Source organism: Lytechinus pictus, chromosome 17 (genome assembly GCF_037042905.1).
Source record: "Lytechinus pictus isolate F3 Inbred chromosome 17, Lp3.0, whole genome shotgun sequence".
In the NCBI taxonomy this organism is placed as follows: domain Eukaryota; kingdom Metazoa; phylum Echinodermata; class Echinoidea; order Temnopleuroida; family Toxopneustidae; genus Lytechinus; species Lytechinus pictus.
Genome location: NC_087261.1, coordinates 30,318,849 through 30,343,937, shown reverse-complemented (window position 1 = coordinate 30,343,937; position 25,089 = coordinate 30,318,849). Strand labels below are relative to the sequence as shown.

At 38.7% G+C, this 25,089-nt stretch overlaps 1 protein-coding gene across 1 annotated transcript; it reads right to left on the bottom strand.

Moving 5' to 3' along the window:
• Positions 1-71: 71 nt before the first annotated feature.
• LOC129279779 (uncharacterized) lies at positions 72-20,825 on the bottom strand. Its single transcript, XM_054915840.2, has 12 exons — positions 20,170-20,825; positions 15,751-15,890; positions 15,068-15,275; positions 14,285-14,391; positions 11,971-12,170; positions 9,358-9,532; positions 7,957-8,128; positions 7,405-7,505; positions 6,922-7,066; positions 4,284-4,366; positions 2,070-2,232; positions 72-1,618 (listed from the first exon to the last, which is right to left on the bottom strand). Exons 2-12 carry the CDS (start codon positions 15,856-15,858, stop codon positions 1,491-1,493), a joined length of 1,590 nt encoding a protein of 529 aa, XP_054771815.2. The 5' UTR covers positions 15,859-15,890; positions 20,170-20,825; the 3' UTR covers positions 72-1,490.
• Between the last annotated feature and the right edge of the window lie 4,264 nt (positions 20,826-25,089).

Below are 25,089 nucleotides of genomic sequence, written 5' to 3'. Positions count from 1 at the left end.
CACACGTAAATTATGATTAGACATATAACACACATGAAGTCGATCTAATAAAACAAATAATGCACTAAAGATTTTTCAAAAAATCACATTTTATTAAAAAAACTTTGTGCTTAACATGGCATAAAATGACTGAAGGCAAGGTAATGATCTAGCTGATGTCAAGGGCTGATTCAATTACAATTAAAAATATGAATCAAAGTTTGAAAATTTCCAGAAAATATGTGAAGTTTTATTCATGATTTCTTCAGATGTGAAGTGAGAATTAATTTAGGAATGATCCAAATCAAGCCCCTGACATATCAAAACCCTCAGTCAGCAAAAATTGATAAAACTTCTAAATATTTCAGAAAGGTATCAAAATTGTTCTAAGAATTATTGCAATTATAAAATATTGATGAATGCAGATCACATCTTTCATACATATTAGTTAGAAAATACATTTTTTCTAAAGTTGCCCAAAGATCTACCACAAACAACATTTAAAGAAAGTTCAGAAAATCAATTGTCTAAATACAATAGAATGAGAAGTGTTTTTGTTGCACTAAAAGTAGCCCTTGAAATAAAAGAAATAGCTTTCCCAAAATTAATCAAACGCCCCAGTATTGGGGTAAATCAGCCCCTGCAAAAAAATCCTACCCTGAAATTAAGGTATTAGTTTAAACCAGAGATCATAGATGTGGTTTGGCACTAGAGACTAAATTATTCCACAATTAATTCAATTTTTATATAAATTAAATGTTTTTACTTTATACGAGACAGTTTGCCATCTTTAAAATTCCCTTACAAAAAAGCCTCTTCAAATGAATATACATCAGAGTACTAATGGCACTTACAATGCATATAAATTTAAATATAGAGACAGTTTCGAAAGCCTCCAATAAAAGTTAATTTCAGCAAAAGAATATTTGGTCCAAGATAATCTGGGTGATCACATGATATGGGGACTCAATATAAAATACAAATAAATGATATACAAATTTAATGGAAATGATAAGTTGTAAATTTTTCAATAATATAAGGTCACACCGTATGGCCATTCATGATATATACCAGTGGTTGCTAATACAATAAAAAAAAAGATCAAATCACAACATAAAGACTATATAAAACATCACAAACATCTTTACTTTCAGCACTTAAATGTAATTTAGAAATATTATATATGAAAAAAACAGCACTACAAACTTATACTTTGTACCCTGTTTTCATAAAATTAGGCAAGTGAGAAAACACATTAGTTTGCTTCAATGATTTTCTTTCTGAGTTGTAATACCATTTCACATAAACGTTACGATAAGATCAATTGTATTGTGTCATACACAAGTACTAAGTATAGAGAATTGATTTACTGATGCAGAAAATATGAATGTAAAATATGAATGAGCTTTTGTCTGCTCCTATTTTTACAAGAAGGCAGCCACTTTGACAATGGGGGAGACTTGGCAGCTCCAATGTGTGCAAACTGGCTTATGTGCTATGTAAGGAATACCTTAGGATTGTTGGGTTTCAGTCTTCTTCTCTCGTAAGACTCTTCTTAAGATTTTCCCAGAGGCTGATTTAGGGATGGATTTCACAAACTCTACTCCACCTCGTAACTTCTTGTACGGAGCCGCATTTTCTGTTGGTCAAATAATTTGATGGGTAAATAAATGTTCAGACAATATTATTAATGATATTATTTTATTTGCACACAAATTTTGTATTGAGACACCATTTTTTTCTTCTAAAATGCCAATTTCATGTTCTTCAGCTTTCTAATCACTACATTACATTTTTTTTTTTTTAGTGCGGCACACTCTCATCAAACTCTTCTTTGAGTACCCTATTATGGTTAATGTATGTTCCTTTTAACATTTCATTTGCATATATGCTTTTCACAAAGCATCTTGCCCATGGTTTTCAAGGACTAATTTACTCACAGCTAATAAGATGTAAGGAATTCAATAGCTTATAACATGTGTCACTGAAAATTACTTAAAGATCATCCAAAGAAACAAGTTATTTGCCCATATACTGCTCCAAATAACACATTTCAACCGAGGGAATAAATACTTTATAGGAATATCTACCTGCTACAAACTCTGCTACCTCATCCGCTGTTAGTTCTTCCTTCTTTTTGACGATGAAGGCTTTGGGAAGTTCTCCTGCCTCTTCATGAGGTATTCCTATCACAGCAGCATCCATGATGGAGGGATGGGTGAGAAGAAGAGCCTCTAGCTCAGCAGGAGCAACCTAGAGAAGAAGATGAATAGAGGAAGAATATACAAAAGAATCGTTGAGCTAAATCAATTGGTACAGTGTGTGTGTGTGCTCTTCAAATCTTCATTATTTCTATCATTATGAATTATAGAACGATGGGTGACAAGGAGAGCCTCTAACTCAGCAGGAACAAACTGAAGAGGAAGATGAATAGAACGAGAATGATAGAGGAATGGGTGAGAAGCTCAACAGGAGCAACAAAGTGAGGAGGATGAAAAGGAGAGGGTAGAGGTAGATGGTAGAGGGATAGGTGAGGAGGAAAGCATCTAGCTTGGCAGGAGCAAGAAGGAGAAGAGGATGGATGGAAGGAGAATGATAGAGTAATGGGTGAGAAGTTCAGCAGGAGCAAGAAGGAGAAGAGGATGGATGGAAGGAGAATGATAGAGTGATGGGTGATTAGGAGAGCCTCTAGTTCAACAGGAGCAACAAGGAGAAGAGGATGGATGGAAGGTGAATGAAAGAGTGATGGGTGAGAAGTTCAGCAGGAGCAACAAGGAGAAGAGGATGGATGGAAGGAGAATGATAGAGTGATGGGTAAGAAGTTCAACAAAAGCAACAAGGAGAGGAGGATGGATAGGAGAATGATAGAGGGATGGGTGAGGAGGAAAGCCTCTAGCTCAGTGGGAGCAACAAGGAGTGGAGGATGGAAAGAACATTTGAGTGATACATGGATAGATAGATAGAAAGATTCCTTATTGAAAGGATAGTAAACGTATAAACTGGATGGGTATCTCATGAAAGGACATTGGAATAGATAGACAAAAGAATAGATAAATGGATCAATAGAAGCACAGGGGAAGGCGGTGTAAGTTGTGAAACTTTTTGCATTTTGCATGTTAGAATTGATATGAATATTAACAATATTGTAGTATTTAGTACCTTGCCTTTAAATTTGATTCTCGGGAAATATTTTTCACCTATATATAACTTTCTACCCCCACACTGAAAGTCATTGTGACCTTTGAAAAAAACGATGTCAAATGGCTCAACTTGCCCCATCTGTGGGGTAAGTTGTGCTACCTACTGGGGTAAGTTGAGCCACAAAAACTATGTACAAAATGTATGCGGGAAGAACCGGCATGTCAACGTTTTATTTAAAGACTTTTCACTTGCTAATTCTCTATAAATGCTAACATCTTCTAAAAGTAAAAGAACTGTCATGTGAATTTGCTCTGTTCTGCCTCCATATCAATGGCTTTTAAGGTTTTTTTTTATTTGTTATTATACATTACCATAAGAATTACCATGGCACAACTTGCCCCATGTTGGCTGGCACACATTACCCCAGTCCGAACTGAATGCGATATTTTCACATCCACACATTTCTTATGCATCCATCATGTAAAAGACTATGACAAGAATGAGAATTCATACCTGGACTAACAATATTGTTCTAATTTCTTTGTTATATTTAAAGACGGGTGTGGGTAAAAAGCACTTTTCTATATCACACCATTTTTTACTTTTTTGGCTGAAATTTGCATTTTTCCCTCTATAAAAGTACTTTTTGTTTCAAAGTTGAAAACAATGTGGTAGGGTTAATGGTTATGTAATGGGTCATCAATGCATGACACCACCACAATGTCCGACTCATTCATTATTGGCTTGGGGGTGGTGGCTCAACTTGCCCCTATGCTCAACTTACCCCGCCTTCCCCTACTGTATGCGATTGAACAATAGATACAGAATGGATTGGATTGATTCATGGATAAATAGATGGATGAATAAATTAATAATGGACAAACAAATACATGTAATTAATAGATAGAATTGATGGATTTATTACAGGAAAAATGATAAACAGATTGAATAGACAGAAGGAGTACATTGGAGGATAATACAACTGATTGATATAAAATGGATGGATCCAGGAGACGAATTAATAAATGGAAGAAATATGAATAGAGGCGTGGATGAGCAAGGGCAGATGATGAAAAGAATGAAAGGATAAATGGATTGATTGTAAGAAAGGAATAGGAAGATATACAAAGAGGAATCTTGGTTGGACAGTGAAAAATGCTTACCTGATATCCTTTATATTTGATTAATTCTTTGAGTCGGTCCACTATGAAGAATAGGCCATCCTTATCAAAGTGGCCTACATCCCCTGGAGATAAAACATTCAAAGATCATATCCATAGGTATGAATTCAGAAAGGATATGGAACATACATTATCATCATTATTTGTTTGGCATCACCTGTGCCTGGAAGGCGAAAAGTGAACTGAATGACTGTGACCTGCAGGTCTCTCTCCCCAATATAACTGATTGGGGGGGGGGGGGTGCAGGTGGACCACTACACTTAACCAAATGACTGTGACCCGCAGGTCTCTCTTCCCAATATAATTGATTGGGGGGGGGGGGTGTAGGTGGACCACTACACTTTACCGAATGACTGTGACCCGCAGGTCTCTCTTCCCAATATAATTAATTGGGGGGGGGGGTGTAGGTGGACCACTACACTTAACCGAATGACTGTGACCCGCAGGTCTCTCTTCCCAATATAATTGATTGGGGGGTGCAGGTGGACCACTACACTTAACCGAATGACTGTGACCCACAGGTCTCTCTTCCTAATATAATTGATTGGGGGGGGGGGGGTGCAGGTGGACCACTACACTTAACCGAATGACTGTGACCCGCAGGTCTCTCTTCCCAATATAATTGATTGGGGGGTGTAGGTGGACCACTACACTTAACCGAATGACTGTGACCCGCAGGTCTCTCTTCCCAATATAACTGATGGGGGGGGGGGGGGGTGCAGGTGGACCACTACACTTAACCGAATGACTGTGACCCGCAGGTCTCTCTTCCCGAAATAATTGATTTGGGGGGGGGATGCAGGTGGACCACCACACTTAACCGAATGACTGTGACCCGAAGGTCTCTCTTCCCAATATAATTGATGGGGGGGGGGGGGGATGCAGGTGGACCACCACACTTAACCGAATGACTGTGACCCGCAGGTCTCTCTTCCCGAAATAATTGATTTGGGGGGGGGATGCAGGTGGACCACCACACTTAACCGAATGACTGTGACCCGAAGGTCTCTCTTCCCAATATAATTGATGGGGGGGGGGGGGGGGATGCAGGTGGACCACTACACTTAACCGAATGACTGTGACCCGCAGGTCTCTCTTCCCAATATAACTGATTGGGGGGGGGGGGGGTGCAGGTGGACCACTACACTTAACCGAATGACTGTGACCCGCAGGTCTCTCTTCCCAATATAACTGATTGGGGGGGGGGGGTGCAGGTGGACCACTACACTTAACCGAATGACTGTGACCCGCAGGTCTCTCTTCCCAATATAACTGATTGGGGGGGGGGGTGCAGGTGGACCACCACACTTTACCGAATGACTGTGACCCGCAGGTCTCTCTCCCCAATATAACTGATTGGGGGGGGGGGTGCAGGTGGACCACTACACTTAACCGAATGACTGTGACCCGCAGGTCTCTCTTCCCAATATAATTGATTGGGGGGGGTGCAGGTGGACCACTACACTTAACCGAATGACTGTGACCCGCAGGTCTCTCTTCCCAATATAACTGATTGGGGGGGGGGTGCAGGTGGACCACTACACTTAACCGAATGACTGTGACCCGCAGGTCTCTCTTCCCAATATAACTGATTGGGGGGGGGGGTGCAGGTGGACCACCACACTTAACCGAATGACTGTGACCCGCAGGTCTCTCTTCCCAATATAATTGATTGGGGGGGGTGCAGGTGGACCACCACACTTAACCGAATGACTGTGACCAGCAGGTCTCTCTTCCCAATATAATTGATTGGGGGGGGGGTGCAGGTGGACCACCACACTTAACCGAATGACTGTGACCCGCAGGTCTCTCTTCCCAATATAATTGATTGGGGGGGGGGGGGGTGCAGGTGGACCACCACACTTAACCGAATGACTGTGACCCGCAGGTCTCTCTTTCCAATATAAATGATTGGGGGGGGGGTGCAGGTGGACCACTACACTTAACCGAATGACTGTGACCCGCAGGTCTCTCTTCCCAATATAACTGATTGGGGGGTGTAGGTGGACCACTACACTTAACCGAATGACTGTGACCCGCAGGTCTCTCTTCCCAATATAATTGATTGGGGGGGGGGGGTGCAGGTGGACCACCACACTTTACTGAATGACTGTGACCCGCAGGTCTCTCTTCCCAATATAACTGATTGGGGGGGGGGGGGGGAGGTGCAGGTGGACCACTACACCAGGGTTTCCCCTTAAAACTCTTATACGAATAGTGCAGTGGGTTCTTAACGTGCAAAGGTGGTGACTGATACATCATTTGAAATGTGTACGTACAGAATGAATAATGAGGATATCTTAGAAACAATACCGGTACAGAAAGACTGCACATGGTACGGTGCAAACAAACTACATTGGTAAAGATAATATGTCTGAGGAATGAGCGGAAGGAACATGACCAAGAGTTTGGAAGGGAATAGAAAAAAAAATCCAAATGTACTGGTATACATGTAGCAGTTCTGACTCTAACCTTGTAATTAAACGGTTACATTCTTTAATCACACCGCAGCCTTGCGACCTTTGTCAACACATAGGAATTGATTCCACAGCCCTCTGATTGAAAGACAAGAGTCAAAATCACTAGACCCATTATGAAGGAAACAGAAGCACCAACCTACCTGTATGGATGAATCCGTCTGCATCAATGGTCTTTGCCGTTGCTTCTGGATTCTTGAAGTAGCCTGGCATGATCTGAGGACCTTGAAAACACAGTTCACCATCCTGACCCTCGCCAAGTAATGCTCCTGATTTAGTATCAACAACCTGAAGGAGTCAAACACAATGATTATGAGGTCCTTGAAAACATAGTCCACTACCCTAACCCTCACCATGTAATATTCCTGATGCAGTATCAACAACCTAACGGAATCACAATCAACATGACCAATTAAAACAAAGAGACAGATTACACTCCCACCTCTTGTTTCACTCACGAACGAAATCATAAACTAGATACATGTACTCTCGGCTGCAAACAGTCAATATCTATTTATACAAGTGGGCCTTAGACACTACCCCTCCCCCCTTCTTAGCCCCATCTTTTTCTTGGGTAAAGGAAAATAACTGACGTCTGAAAAGGCTAAGAGAGTGATTTGTATTACCTTTGCAACAGTATTGGGCAACAGCTTTCCAACGCTAGCTGGATTGGCTGTACATGTTGGAGTGATGGTCAAAACAGGCCCAGTTTCAGTCAGTCCAAAGCCTACACATGAAAGTAAACAATCAGAAATAAAGGGTTATTCAAATTATAATGCAGGGGAGAGTAAAATAAAGTAATCTCAGATTAAGTATGTCTCAACTAAAAATAGGGGTTTATTATAGTAACACAACAACTTCATCTCTTTCCTACATTATTTCTGTCCTCTTTGTTTTATTTATCTTTCTCAGTGTCTTCTCTTCTCTCCTCTTTACATTACTTTAAAAACACAGAGTTCATGGTAAGAGCAGCTCACTTCTTGTGAAGTCTCAACATCTGCTTTTAGACATCAAAGTGATCAAACCTAAAATTACCCAAAGACATAAAGAGTATTTTAAGTCATAAATTTTCACTGACAACTATCTTAAACTACTGAAATTTCCATCTCACCGACAAAGAGCAATTATGTGGAAAATTATCCATGTCATACTCCCGTTTTAACAAAAAATCATATCACCTTGTCTGATAATCTTGATTCCTAGTCTTGTTTCCACACTTGCAACCATCTCGCCTCCGAGGGGTGCGGCCCCAGAGGTGATCTGCCTGACAGCTGAAAGGTCATATTTGTCCACCATCGGATGTTTGGCCAAGAAGAGAATGATAGGAGGTACAAGGTACAGGAGACTAACCTGTGAGGTCAAAGGTCAAGTAGCATTAGCATGGCATAGTTGAGTCTGCAGACAAGATTATTTGCTTCAATACTAGCTTGACACAAGACATGAGCTAGTCAAAATAATGATAATAATAATACACAAGACTTGTACAGCGCACTCTTCATCTTGACTAGATGATCAAGTTGATTCAGAGCAGGACAACAACAAAAACAAATTACATATAATGCATGTTTGAACAATAATTTGATGTTTGTCAAAAAACATGTTTTAAAGTTGTCCCTGAAGTCTGGGTTTTCAAACTCTGTGGAAGAGAATTCCACAGGTCCTGCATGAGCGAAGGCCCGTTCTCCCCATGATTTCTTAGAAACTGGAATTAGATTAGATGATGAGGATGGTAAGGTTCTTGAGGGTTGGTAGTTATGTATCAAAAGACTTAATGTAACAGGGGAAGTTCCCTAGTATACTAGGATTAACCTACTTTGAAAGGCTCTTCTAAATGATATGTTTGGTACTATTGCATTTTTCATCTAATCTTTTTTGCAAATGTCAATGACCTCTACCTTTAAATTGCAGAGGTACAAATTTGTGAATTTTTTACCGAACATGTACTATTGCCTGCATTCTAAATTCCAGAAAACTCTGTGACATGAAAAAAATCATGACATATACACAATAATTGAATACAATAATTTCAATATTCATGATATTTATACAATAATTTGCCTCATTTTGTAGCTTGGAAATTTTGTGTTCGCAATATTAATTTGGTTTGTATTTCAGGAGGTGCATGGATAAAAGCAGTCTTAAAATCCTTGATTTCTGGTCATTAGGAAGACTTCTGGCTTACAGAATCATTGTCTGGAGTTTGGGGTCTTTTTTAAACTGAAGGTGCAATAGGAAATGCCGGTGAGTTTTGGAAAGTTTGGACATCAGTTTTAAGAAAGTCTTTGTTTTAGCTGTGGAAACGCTATATACCGACTCGGCATGATCTGAAGAGGGCAATAGTTTTTACTCTTGATCTGTTAAAAAATAATTGGTATATAAAACAAATACTGATTGCCCTTATATGCGGGCATAGTCAAAATTGTTGAAATCGATGAAATTGGCCCAGAATTTAACCTGTCTCAGGTAAATTTGAAGGACTATAGACCAAGACCACTTGGGGGCAATAATTTTTGCTACTGTCCTCATGAGCAGTCAATATTGTATACTGTTTATCCTAGCAAAATATTTATACACAATACCTTATAATCTTGGATGGTTTTGAGGAAAACTTCTGGATCAAATCTTGAAATGGCAACCTGTCTAGCCCCGGCTCTAAGACCATGGAGCATAATAACAACCAGACCATAGCTATGGAAATATGGTAGTAGGTCAAGCACTGTATCCTCATGATTAGTATCCAATAGCTCCGGATAGCTGTTAGAGGGCGACATATAGAAATAAATAGATGAATAATGGGCCGTATGCATAAAGACAAGCAATTGCTTATAAGCAAATGCTTTAAGCAATAAGCAAATGCTTTAAGCAAAAGCAAGAGCTGGTCAAGCAAAAGGGCAAGTTCAAGCAATTGCTTAAATTCGTATGCACAAGCTTTTGCTTGTGCTGAAACCTTTTGCTTGCACTGCCTAAGCAATTGCTTATGTGTTGGACAAAGGATCGTTACGGTTGTGCGAACATCGCACAGTAGGACGACGACGCTGCGTTCCCGACCTGGCAGAAGTATTTTTTATTACGCAAATAGGGGGAAAACAGCGCAGAGCATCAGGGGGGGTTTCTGTGTAGATCGATGGACAAAAATTGCCGTAAAAAGTCTAAAATAACAGGAATTTGATTAGATATGAAATCACAACATAACCTCTGGAATATGGAGCTTGAAACGGTATGAAAGTTTAATCCTTAAACGAGAATGCCATGAGTAAGCAAGAGCTCAAGCTGGTCTGGAGGTGCTTGAAAAAACGCAAGCAATTCTCGCTACCCCAAATAGCGATTTCGCCGAGATCCGGGAAAATCCCTGTAACGTGCATTGCATTATGGGATAGCTTTTTCGGTATTACAACTTCCTGTTCGGAAGTCCAACGCACTGTTTTGCCATTCAGATCGACAGTGCCGTCATGCACAACAACACAACGTAGCTTTCGCTCGGAAAGTTCGTGATCACAACCCTCTATTTCACTAACAGTTTTACAGCCTTTTCTGCTAAAGTCACTAATTCTGCCCGACGCTTTCCATTGCACGGTATTCATCTGTCAGTTAAGATTTTTTAAAGTTCCGAAACTGATTTTTATCCATTTTGTGGTCGACGAAAAATTGAACGAAATGAATGCTGAATATATTTAGTGTCTAGTTGAATACGATCGTGATGTCAGGCCGGTCGCTAAATGCAAAATTTTAAGATATTCATTATTTGTTTGATTTTTTTATAACCAAATAAAAACATGAATAAAAATTATTCTCACGTGAAATATATTTTTTATTTATAATTCAAATGGAATCAAAACTGACCAAATGTAATAAAAAGTATTATACTCTGTACAAATTACGCTGATTGGCATCGATTTCAGCGTGGTGGAAAACTCAGTATCGCGAACCTCGCGCGAGCATGACTCTAAACCGGAAGTGGTGATGATGACCCGACGGAGTGAAAATTATCTCGTCTCGCGCATTATGAGATTTTTGTTCCTATTTGGGGTAGCAAGAATTGCTTATCAAGACAAGTAAAAGGTTTGTTTTATGCATACGGTTTTAAGCAATTGCTTGTTTGGTAAGCATTTGCTTTCGAGTAGTAAGCAATTGTCTGTGCTTGTAATTGCTTGTTTGTGTGCATACCGATTCAAGCAAAAGGCTAGCACAAGCAATTGCTTGTTTTTATGCATACGGCCCAATGTCTTTAGAAAATAAACTCCTCAAAAAAGGTTCCACGACTCAAGTTTGAGAGGCAATAAATATATTTTATCTCGATCATCATGTGTAAATGTACTAAAGCATTATTTATTCCTCTTTTCAGTGATGTGCAGTTCTTCTTCTTCATCAGAGTTGTCCAGTTTCCTTCACTTGAAGATTAATACAGGCGATTTGCATGTCTGAGTGCTTGCGATGGACGGTGCAGTTGAACAAAAATAAAATCACAGGGGCAAGTACAAATTTGGCAGGCATTTCACGCTGCCTGCATTATCACCAGTCTCTGCCGGATGGACTCGACTGATGGGGTATGACATCATTTCTTATACCAATGCTATCATGGAATGCACAATCCTCATACAGTAAATATGCAGCAATGCCGTAAACGAAATGTTACAACTTTTTTTCACTACCGGAAGTGAATTCGAGGATGGACTGACTTTAAATTATGTTGATGTGCAAGGTTAACATTCATGTTTGAACTTTGTTGTCAACAAAGTTAACACATGGTGGTGTACTCTCATTTGTATCATGCATGGGTTCATTGGAATACTATTGAACCCTGTCACTGAAAGAAAGGATTTAAGATATTTGCGATATTGGTTCCATAGCTGTCAACATTAAATATTCATGAAAGCTTTCACTTCAAACAGACGCTGGGCAATTTCAAAACACATTGTATATGAAAAGAAATGGGGACTTTGGTTAGAAAATTGTGCATTTTGCAGCAATTCACTGCTCACTTTGCCTGTGTTCAGGGCAACTGCATACTCTATTCAATCAATGTAAAGAAGAAGAATCAGGCTTTCATGCGATACCAGTTTCATGTTTCATAATTACGTAACAATAAAATCACTTTGCCCAGTCCAACAAAAAACCAAATTTTTTTAAAATCATCACTATAGAGTAAAGTCTGTTACGTGTTTTGGGACTCTTATCATCAATACAACACTCACGCTTCTATTTGGCACAGATTGGAGAGAACAGTTTTATTGGTGAGAATGACCCCCTTCGGCAGGCCAGTAGTTCCACTGGAGAAAAGCAAGGCATAGGTATCCTCTGGAGAGACTTTCACATTAGGGCAAGCAGAACCATCGTCTCCAAGTAAAGACTTGAAGGACTTGCAGCCTTCTGCTTCTCCAAAGACATAAACATCCTGATCAATGATTCAATGAAAAGGGTAATCAAACAATACATATCTGTCAATTTAGATTACAGATCTTCTATAAAAGTATGTACTCAAACAATCAATACCATAACTGAATGTTATAATTGACTGTGCATTGCAGCATGTTTAAACATGCATCCGAGCCACATGAAGAAGTTGCAAATTGATGCGGAGATTCAAGGTTTGAGCCCTGGTCAAGTCTTTCAGATAGTGACGTTAAAGGTTTGTCCCAAACACAAAAAAAATTATATATTAATGATACATGTCTGTAAAAACTCTACATATTCAAGTTGAATACGGATATTTAAAATTCAATGACGAGTCTGAGGAATTTTCTTGCAACAGGTTTCGGGAGTCTTTTGAAGATGCTTCCCGATGCAGGATACTTTATGATAAAATGGAAGCACAAAACAGCTGGCTGATATGAAAGTGCAACCTATAGACAAAAACAATTAAGCAATTTTGACGCAGACTTCATGGAAAAGAATGCATTTTGTGCACGGTCATTATGAATGCACACTTATGGTCAAAATAAAATTAACCTAAACACAACTAAATTCTGAACTTCCCATAGACTTTGTGCAGAGATCGTTAAGTTCCAGTAGGCAAGAAATAAATGCCTAAATTGCTCTAGTTTAATCCACACCCAACTGAATAGACTGTCAAAGTTGAATCCCTCATTGTTACATTTTATGTAATTTTCTTTATGAAAATTCAATCAGGATAATAATAACAGGCATTTGTATAGCACCATCTATCTAGAAACAATCTATTCCGAGGCGCATTGTTATTATCATAATTACCCCGGCCTTAGCTCGAGCTGCTTTTCAGCGCTCGTGCATTCAAGGAATTAATCCTGCCAGATACCCATTCACCTCACCTGGGTGGAGTGCAGCACAGTGTGGATAAATTTCTTGCCGTTAAAAGGAAAACACGCCATGGCTAGGATTCGAACCCACAATCCTCTGTTTGAAAGGCGAGAGTCAGAACCACTAGACCACGATGCGCCCACAATTCAACTTTGATGAGTTTTTCACAGCAAACAAAATTCTCTTTCAGATTCAGATCTCAAACAAAAATTATAGACTGAAGCCTTTTAATAATAATAAATAATAGTGATAATAATAATAGTGATATTTTATATAGCGTGCACACCAGAGACGCTCATGGCGCTAGGCCAGCAACAGTTCCTTTAGATAGCAAATATTATATACACGTACATTACAAACAGCTACTTAGATATAAATAGAAATCTTGAGTCACTACAAGTATCATCGTGGAAATTCCCAGCTACATCCTGGTGGGGCCTGGTGCCCTTGTGCTTGCTGCCCCGTTCACCGACAATTTAAGGGGCAAGCCCGGTCAGCTCAGTACTCACAGGAGCTCTAGCAAATAAGGGCACCAGCCCCCATAGGAAGCTAGTCAGACCAGCGTGTGATGACACAGAGTGTACCTTAAATGCATACAAAACAAATATTATTTCTTAAAAAATGTACATAATTATACAGTGTATATAGATTTAGTTGTGAAGATATTAAAGGTTGAAGTCTTAAGGTGTACTTTAAATGTTCCATGTACTTTAATGGAGCGAAGTGACTGAGGAAGTTGATTCCACAACTTGGCCGCAGCATGTGAGAAGGACCTATCCCCCCAAGAATGTCGGGTACGAGGAATCAGAAGCAAATTGTCACTTCCAGATCTTAAAGTACGAGTTGGATTGTAGGGATGTAGCGTATCTTTAATATATTGTGGTGACATCCCATGAATGGCTAGATGAACAAGTAACATGAGCTTAAAATGAACTCTTTTGTTGACAGGCAACCAGTGAAGAGAACGTAAAATTGGTGTGATTGAAGACATTCTAGGTGTGTAGGTAAGAAGTCTCGCACTGGAATTTTGAAGAGACTGTAATTTGTTTAGCTGGTGTTTGGGCAGTCCGAAGAGAACAGAATTTTATAGGTTTTGTGGCTCCTGGTGACAATCATGCTTTAGAAATAAATACAGAAAGATAAGATGTCATATGGATTACGGTTCAGTGATCATAATCAGTAGCCTACATTTGACCAGTTTAATACAAAGATACATGCAAGGACAATACATACCTGAATTCCAGGAAGTTTTTTCATGGTGTTTAGACATTTCTCAGCAAATAGAGGCACTGTCACAATCAGCTTAGCCTCAACCATTTCCAACTGATAATAAATCTCATCTGCATCAAAAAAAAAAGAAATTCAATCCCATGTCTGAAATCATTCAAGTCAATTCATAACCAGAAATGTGTACATTTATAGTTTCTAGATTCTACTTCCAGGCATTTGAAGTAATTGAAGATAACATCGGCTTAATTATTTCAATCTAATCTAAGTTTCTAATTTTATTATTTAAGTTTATAAGTGCATTATTTAAATCTAAATTCATAAGTTTATTATTTCAATTCAAGTTTATAAATATAAGTTTCTAAGTTTATAAATCTGAATGTTATTCTTTTACATTAGCATTCATTGTCACAAAAGTCATCTTTAGTAAGAATATTCAAAGACATTTGATGATTTGTTTATGTATGTATTTATTTATTTATTCATTCATTCATTATTATTATTTTTATTTTTCTGGAGAGGAGGGGGAGGCATGGAACATGGATGAAAATGATTGAAGCCAAGGAAAGGGGTCTGAGTACGTTTGTCTCCCTTCCTATTCATTTTTTTTTTACTTCTCTGAAGGGCTATAATGCATAAAGGTAAACTTTCTGCTCTTAAGTGTATTGTGCAAGGGGCTATTTCATAATGAAGTTTTAACCACTGCCCACCATGGTATTTGCCTATGCTATTGCAAACTTATCCTATGCCACCCATCCCTCCCCCTTCAGATTTTAAAACAATATTTACCTTCAGTGTATAGGGGGTTGACACCACTCATAACGCCACCCATCTCAACTATCCCACAATGCATCAGGACATACTCTGGAATGTTGGGGCTGACGATGCCGATGACATCACCCTTCTTCATTCCTTGTCTTGTGAGGGCGCTAGCAATCCGTCTGGAATAGTCTTTCACCTGAGCAAAGGTGTAGGACCGTCCAGTGGCAGCATCAGCCTGTATAGGAAGAAACAAAATACTACGCACGTAAAAAAAAAAGGTTCTTGTTGATGAAGGGTTATTAATGAAGAAGCACAGACAAGGAAAAATTGTGTATAGTAGTTGCACATTAATCTTCTGGCAAAAATAAAGGTTGTTTATGAAGAAATTAAAGCTTTTTATTTTCTTTGGTATTACCTGTGCCTGCAAGACGAAAAGCGAACTGAATCAATATACATTCTTATAGGATACAAATATATACCAAGCGTTTCTTTTTGAAAGTATAGGGAGAATTATTCTAAGGAGAACCCTCAATCTCCTAAGTCTTAATTTTCATAAATCTGATTTTTTGAAATAATACCTCAAAAACCCTGACCATTCGATATTAATTTTTTCCCCTCCATTACAACAATTTTTTGTTTAAGTCGCTGTTATCAAAACCAAGCTATCATCAGGATGTAATTTCCCTTTGAAATAACACAAAGTAACAAACCACTGCAACTGAGTCTCCATATTGATCAAACTTTTCATAAATGAAATCCAGCACTGAAACGTCCTCAGGGATGTTGATATCGGCATAGTCACTTTTGAGGGTTGCCATGGCAATCAATTTATTTCTCTGAAGAATCAAGTCTAAACAATCAAAAGGGAAAAAAGGAGAAAAAAATAATGATTTGATAAGCATATTTCAAGGTCAATTGTCCCTCCCTCTCCCTATTTTCTCATCATCTTTTTAGAGAAACTTTCCTTCAAGTTCAAAGAAATATTTTACTGTAGCAGCAAGTTCTAACTTTGTTAAACTTTTAGAGAATTCACATTGGCACAAACACGAAACAACTGTAAAGCAGGCCTAGATCTACACAAAAACTGAATAATATATTTAAAAAACAATCTGCTTTTCAGATCCTAAAATAAACTTGTCGATTATTTCGTCCACGATTTCTTTCCGGGATTTCTTTGACTCACTCACTACTACTAGTGCGCTATATACGATACGACCTCGACTCGAGGCCCAATCTCTTTTGTGGGAAGCGCGAAGATGTTCACCTCGCATTTGCGTATCGCATTGCTCACATTATTTACGTCTTTAAAATGGTAGTAAATACGCTCAAAAACAAGTGAGGGGAGAGGGGTATCGTGAGTTACTGGCTTGGGCAATGTAATTTAGATTATTACGAATTTCAGTTGATATTGTCACTTATTTTGTCTGTCAAAATTACTATCAAAATTCGATCGAAATATAGTTTCATCTCGTCCCAGGCCCCAGCCTTTATCTGCTTATAGGCCAGCATACATATATATTTCAGAGTCTCAAGACACACAGACAATCAATTTCACTCAGGCATAACAGGTCCTTTCAGTCAAAGTGTTAAGCAACTCTTCTGCTTATAGTATTTGCCACGCTCATTCACAAGTTCCGAGAGACCAAGTGGGTGTTTCATAAAGCTGTTCGTAAGTTAAGAGCGACTTTAAGAACGACTGGTGATCCTTTCTTATGGCGAATGGTATATTCATTAGCGATGGTTTTGCGCGTATGAAAGGATCACCAGTCGTTCTTAAAGTCGCTCTTAACTTACGAACAGCTTTATGAAACGGCCCCCAAGACTGATATATTAAAGCAACAGGTGCATCGATTCCACCACTGCCACCAGTTGTAACACTCCCAAATCACAATATCACTCTTTTCCAGTCTCGTATGCAACTCCTCTTCTAATAATAGATCGCCTAAAATAAAAATGTCCCAGGCCAAACTGAAGAAGGGTAAACACAGAACTTAGAAATCATGACTTAGAATATAAACAAACAATTATCTCATGAAGTATAGAAAGCAAGATGTAGTGGCATGCAGATAGTAGGCATAAATAAAACCAGCAATTAGTTGTATACTCTCTTCAATAAATATTTCCTAATTTTATAAACTTTAAAGTTTCAGATTGCATGGTTTTTTAAAAAATCACCCAAAATATAAAAAGCCAAGCAAAGAAATGCAAAGCCGTCCATGTCATATCATAAACACTTATGAATCCTACGCAGCTGCACAGACAAGGTAGGCATTGAACCATATAATAAAGATGCATGCCTTGTCTTGTCTTTCCGTTGATGCCCACAATCAAAGTGTTGATTATTATGGCAAAGTTGAAAAAAAGTTGACTTGACCTTGTCTGCGATATCCTACTGTACTGTTGAAACATTAGATTTTTTTTTTCTTTAAGATAAAGAGGGACATTGCTGGTGATGCAAATCAACGTCCAGTTACTGAACAAACCATTTGCACTGATTTGACCATAACCTTGTTCTTTTAATGAACATGAGTTGACACTCAGTCAGTAGATCTAGATCCAATGATCTGGCCTTGGTCCCTGGGGAATTATTTAAGAGTCAGAAATAGTTCATCAACACATGCATTTTTCATTCCAGGGAAAAACAAAACGGTTAGGGCTGACGTTATGCACTTATCAATTATATTCCCGGCCCTGGGGGTCCCGGGACATAGCGGGGACATAGCCGGGAATGTACAAAAAATTGTTGCCCCGCATGCCGGGGAATGTACAAAAGACTGACCCCGGCCCGCGGGGACAATCATTGAAGTTAGCGGGGACGTGTACAAACTTTTTTACCGGCACGCCCGGGACATAGCGGGGACTGTCTCAAAGATGTCACACCATAGTACAGGGGGAAAATACAAGGGATCGGATGACCAACGAGCGATTTTGCTCTGAAATTGCGCTCGCATTGATACCCCCTAAAAAGGGAATAGAAATTGAGCGATCGGGAAAAGTATAGGCCTATCACTCCCTTTTAAAGATCTAGGCCTATTTAATACAGTCCGTCTAAATTTATATCACCAAAATCGAACTTGTCAGAAAAATGCGTCATTTCAATTTCTTCCCATAATATTTGTACTTGAGAAATGAAAAGGATATGAAATTGATTTAACTCGTTTTACCACCTCAAAACAGGTTTAAAACATGTCATGATAGACTCTGCATTTTTGATATAGGGACTTCTATTCTGTTGTATTTTTCTTTCCGACGCGGCGGTGAAATGCGTATCTATATATTATATTCTTGGAGAACATGAGTTCATATTAAACAAAATGTATTCATTTGATTTCAACTCGCTAGGACCTCTCAAACAGTTTCAAAACACATCCTGATAGATTGAGCATTATGAGACTTCAATTCTGTTTTGTTTTCCTTTCTGTCGTTTTGTGGAATATGTGTCATAGATGTTTTCTTTATCTGGATCTAGATCTATAAACTTTCATTTTTTTGCCATATAAGTACTACAAAACATTATCGGTTTTACTATGAATATATGCATGTATGGAAAACTAGCGGACAGAAGGTCCTCGCTGCACGCGCGCACCCTTATAACACGCAAAATTCCCTTGCATCATACCCTTTTCTCACAAACAAATGTGTATCAAGGACAAGCATTGATTCAGATAGAATTTCCGTCCCCCTGAAATGAATGTTAACAACTTCTTCTATCAGATGCCCATAATTCTATTTACATTCAATTGGTGGGAAATATGGCACTTATTACATTAAAATCACTCAAAACTATCCAAAGTCAGGAATATGTATTGGGATAATGGGTTTGGGGGACATTTTTATAGTACCCGGGTGGATTATATCCCTCGCCACATCGGTGGGTGATGGTATCAAGAATTTCAGTTCAGATTTAATAAAGGGCACATTGTAAGGCAAATACTCATGAAAGAACCATGGGGATTGGTTAATAAGGAAATGGAGCACTTTAGTCATCCAATCAGAGGAGATTTTCTTTGCGATAGTGATGTCCGAAGAGCAAACCTACACTCGACGTGCATTCAACATATAGCCTTATAGGGCTAGACAGAGCTTTTGTGTACGTCGGTGTGTTGTTCGAGTCACAGCGGTTTTCCAGCTCTTTCCATTGCAGTGCTGAACATTTTATTAGGAATATATAAACATATATACATTGTCAGTCCGAACTATAGATATAAATATATCACTACTATTATTTTTGCCAACAAAAATCAATTTTATTCTCTGAAAGTTGGATATGTGTCTGAATATTGTGACGGGTCCATTATGTATACGAGGGGTGCATCCTCCTAGCTACCACTGCATAGGTAAGTCTGAAAATTAAGTTTTGCTTATTCCTTTCACTTTATAATGATGTTTTAAATGTTCAAACAACGATAATTCATGAAATTGACACAAAATATTGCGAATCAATTGATGCTGAAACATTATCTGTGTATACATTTTATCCCTCTGTAATGCTATTTCCCCCATAAAGCCGCAATGGAACATTCCGCACCACTAGTCATACGATGATCGCGAGGTCGATCTGCAAATGTCGTCTGCTATGTTTTTACATGTCCGGTACACTGTATACACATTACAAGTTTTCGATGTTTTGATTTACTGGCTTTGTCACTTTGTGATTGATTTTTTTTTGGTAAACATTTAAAAAAGATTTTCTACTCTTTGTCGATCGATATGAAAAATGCAATAGATACGGTATGCAAGTTGCCACATACCACGTACGAGATAAAAAATGAAATGAAAATGAGTGCCTGGCAGGGCCGGGACTTCAACTGTAGCGGGGACGTAGGCGGGGATGTCACGCCGGCAAAACGTACACTCCCCGCTATGTCCCGGGACCCCCAGGGCCGGGAATATAATTGACAAGTGCATTAATATTAGTATTACTGCCTATATACCAGTAGTAAGTACAGTGGCGGACCGTGACCCGGAGGAGACAAAGCATTGGAGGGGCACAGCATTGTTCACAAACAATAGTACAGAGCCCCTCCAATGCTTTGTCTCCTCCGGTTCACGGTCCGCCACTGTACCACTACCAGTATGTATTTCTCTACCGGCACTAAGAGTAAGACTAAGAGACTTCTGAATCTTACCAATGCCAAGTGAGACAGCCTAACGTTATAGCCGTACTTCGATGTTTGTTCTGCCGAGAGTGATTTCGCCGAAACTCCTAGCTCCCTTCATGCACTGCCACTGGCGGCGCTCGCTCGAAGTACCGGTATGTTCATTCATGTGCTACACACCGTACCGTACACCTGCACGCGCACTAAACCGTTAAACGTTAATTAACGTTTTCGTTGTTACAATTATTTATACACCGGTTTTTCGTGTACTATAAGGGTCCAAAGTCCATTGCCCAAACACTATAGTTTCCTCTTCAATGACCTGCACAAATTTGCAATGGTTTAATAGCCATATAAATCGAGAAAGCCAAGATCAATTGTAGTACCGGTACTCGTGGTGCCTTGCTGCTGGAGTCTTTACTTTCACACCGGTATTTTTTTTTATTAATCCCCGCCGCGCACGCGCCCATGATTGTCTCACGTGGTCTAAATAAAAGTAACATAACAGGCTGATTTGCCTCATTTTAAGGATTAAATTTGTGCCTATTATCTTAAAAAGGTGTTTTGTGTCCTTAATTAAACTTATAAATAAGTAAGTTCGCATGGATCGATTCGTTTCGATCGTGAAAGGGGTGATGATTCAATTTCAAGCCAAGTAGTCCAATCGTTTTGATCATACAAGGTCTGATTGCGAAGACCATGGCATGTGCCACGCCCATATGTCACACCCACGTACGAGTTTGCGAGGGACCATGCACCAAAGACCTTATAATGAGCAAGTTGATGATTGGCAAATGATCAACACCTAAAAAACTGTGATTTAGAGGAGAAACGAATTCGGCAGTGAAAACAGTGATTCATGCATGCACTCGTGAATTTATTAGAATATAGGTGAACCGATAATGTCATGTCATGCACTTAAATTCCTAGACAGCTGAAATCCGTCTGTTTTGGAGGAGTTTTCGGATTTTTTTTTTACTTTCTTCGCTTTCTCCTACATGAAACATCCGGGGGGGGGGCACTTCCATTGACGAGTGGATACCATGGGGTCTCGAAAAGCACCCTAAACACGCGTATTTTACATATTCTGAAAGTGCACCCCTCAACAAGTATTGGCGTGTGTCACGTGTGAAACCTACCTTTAACATGTACAAGTATTGGCAATAAAACGATACTTGCCAAGTATTCCCTGAATTGACCCCCTAAACAAGAACAGCGATATCATCGGTTTACCTTTACCAACATCATTGGAATTAGTACAGCCCCACCTCCTACATCTCGCGCAAATGGTACCCTAAACACGTAGTGTAACTATTGGGGCAAAAAGTACATCCTTTATAAACCATTTTACAGGGGCCGCGGAAGCGGGGGGGGGGGGGGGGGGGGGGGGGGCTTCAGCCCCCACTTTTTTCCAAAACCGTGTACAAAAACGTAAAAATGACCATATGATTGTGATTTTCTGCATGGTCAGCCCCCCCCCCACTTTGAAAACCGTTCCGCGGCCCCTGTTTTAATCTTAATTTTTTACACCCTCTCAAATTTGACCCTAAACACGTAGCTCTCCTAGCGAAAATAGATACCCTTTTTCAATATTTTATCGTTTTTGACACCCTTATTACGTTACGTACGTAACGTGCCCTATCTTGAAAAAGACATCCTTTTTACGTGTTTTTTTTGTCGCGCATGGTATCTACTCGTCAATGTAAGTGAGCATGCACGCAGTCTGAGGGACTTAGTCCCCTATAGGCTGTGTGCATTATCCACAAACTGTGCTATGATGATACATGCCTATTGTTAGGGTTTGTCATTGAAATTGCATGATACAAGTTTCAGAAATTTCCTATAGTTTCGGTCCTATACCTCATTGCCAGATTTCAAACTGTTCATCCCAACTTAATTGCCATTAGATCTCAAATAAGAAAAAAAGCAATGTCGTCGTGGGTCATTAATGTTGATGTAATAAACTTAAAGGGAAGTTTGTACCTTGACAAAGAAATGTTCATTGTAAAAATAGCAGAAAATGATAAAAATACTAGTGCCGAAGGTTTTAGGCAAATCCATCAAAGGATTATTAGAATTTTAATAATTTGATTTGTGCGTACGTCATATGCGAGCAGCTTTCCTATATAAAATCATTGAAATGTCATTTCCTCAGAAAATCGAAATTGGTTTTTACTGTACCCTCAGCATATCAATAGCCTAGACAAATAGTTTCACACCCGTTTTTAATAAGAAAACAAAAATAAGTCATCAAGCGAATCATAAGAAAAATAAACATATTCATTTTACATTATGGGGCAGTTGCTCGTTTATGACGTCACACATCCAAACCTTAAAATTCTGATAATTTTCTTGATCTTAAATGGATTTTCCGGAAACCTTCACCAAGTGAACATTTTCTGTTATCTTTACAACAATTTTTTTTCTCAGGGTGAACTTCCCCTTTGATATAGGCCTACACTATGGCATGACTGTACTCATTATTTTGTAAAAACTTTTGCTATATAAAAGGAGACAATTCGGCGACTAATATCAGATACTCATGCAGGCTTGGAAATGCAATTCCATTTACTTCCATTTTGCGTACTTACCATCTCCAACGATTAAAATATATCGTTTAAGGTCATACATCATAGTGAAAATTAAACACACTGCAGAATCTTACACAAAACAAAAGATAATCAGTGATGTTTACATGGACAGGTTGGTAATGAAGCGTACACTCATAAAAATAGTTGGGCAAAAAATGTCCAACTCTTAACCAACCCTGGGCAACATACTGTCCATACAACTATTGGTTGAAATCTGCCCAAATTGCAATAAAAACTAATATTTTGGTAATAAATTTGCTCAATTGTATAATAATTACCCAGAATATATATATATTTTTTTTCTAACCAACATACATTACCTAACACAGTGGACAGTATTTTTCCCAACATTTTAAGTGTGTAAAAGGCGCGACTGTCAAAAACTAATACGTAACTACAAAATGAAAACTTGAAAAAACACAGGGTTGAGAAAATGAAGAAAGAGAGAGAGAGAGAGAGAGAGGGGGGGGGGGGAGGAGGGGGAGGGGAGAAGAGGGATTGTCTTTAGAACGGAGTTTTTTTTTTCCAAATCATAGTGAAGGTCAAGTCCATCCCATATCAAATTGTTGACAGGAATCATTATAGAGAAAACGAACATAAGCATATAATGCAGAGAAAAGATAAAAATCGGGTTTCGAATAAGAAATTAATGACATCTCGACGTTTCACTTATGATTAAAGGGAAGTTCACCCTGAAGAAAAGTTTGTTGAAAAGGAACGGATGTGAAATAGTTTGTCTATTGTTATACTGAAGGTACAAAAATAATTTTCAACTTTCTGAGAAATTTTATTTTTACCGTACGATATGTCGGATTTAAGCTGCACGAATATGACGTAACAAATCGAATATTCTTATAATCTTATTCTTTGATTGCTTTTCTGTTTTCTGAAACCCTCGTAAATATTTGTTTATTATTTTTTATGCTATTTTTTACAATAAACTTTTTGTCAGGGTGAACTTCCCCTTGAATGCAAATGAAACAGTTGATGATGTCACTCACTCACTTATTTTATTGTTTTAATTATACAATTCATTTTTTTTTCTTCGTCTTATATTACAGATTTGACAATAAAGACCTTCTTGATTGAGCCGCAAAATATTTCAAACACTACATGGCATTTCCAGATGACATTGAATTATTAGTGATTACAAACCTTGAATCATGAGAAAGTGGGATAGGTGGTCACTAACATCTGTTATAATAATACAAGTTTTTGAGACCCTGTCCTATTGATCAGGGTTTCGTCTTGCCGCACCCGGGCAAGATTTTGGAGACATCCACCTTCTCTCCCCCTCTCTCGCCCTCTCACCCCCCCCCCCCCCCAGGGACCTGGGAACAATTTTTTCAGTGGGGGTGCTGAAATCTCTCCTCAAAGGTGGGGGGACACACACACACTCCTCTAAGGGCACCACATACACACCCACCCCCCCACACACACACACATATATATATGACAGTCACTTCTTAGCTTTCTTCTTATAAAAGAACACAGATATATAATTAGATAACTCGAGCGCGAAGCGCAGCTATTTTTTTTTGGGGGGGGGGAAATTTCTTGTTTTTTGTCCTGTAAAATTGAACATTTCGAGCAATGTTTGTGGTCCCGAACAAGATGCGTATAAAAACAAATAATAACTGCGAACGTGATCAGTGCGAGCAGATATTTTTTATATACGCTCTGGTCTGATCAAAATGGAAGTGTTAAAGGACTGTTTGCAGTTTGAATTTGAGATTCCGACCTAAATACTGGACATTCTAAGCACTTTTTGCAATCATGAACAGGATAGGTATATTACTATACAATTGATGCGAGCGCGAAGCACGAGCGGAAACAAAATTGAGATTTCAGACCACAAAACGAGACATTCTAAGCACTTTTCTAATAATGAAGAGGATAGATATATAACTATACAATTGATTCGAGCGCGAAGCGCGAGCGGAAATAAAAATGAGATTTCAGACCTAAAAACGGGACATCTTAAGCACTTTTCTAATCATGAACAGGATAGGTATATAACTATACAATTGATGCGAGCGGAAACAAAATTGAGATTTCAGACCTATAATTTTGACATTTTATTCATGTTTTGTAAATCAAGAAAATGATGGGTAATTGGATATATTCTTACATTAATAATGTGAGCGCGAAGCGCGAGCAGAAATTTTTTAATATTCTGATCTGAAACTCCACACTAAATGTAATATGGTTTGAACAGATAAAGAAAAAATCAGACGAACATAAGAATAAAGATTTGATCAAAATCCGACAATGAATATCAAAGTTATTGCCTTTTAATATTAGCATTATTCCGGTGAAACAGTTTTAAGCATGTCTTCATTAATATTCAATGAACAAA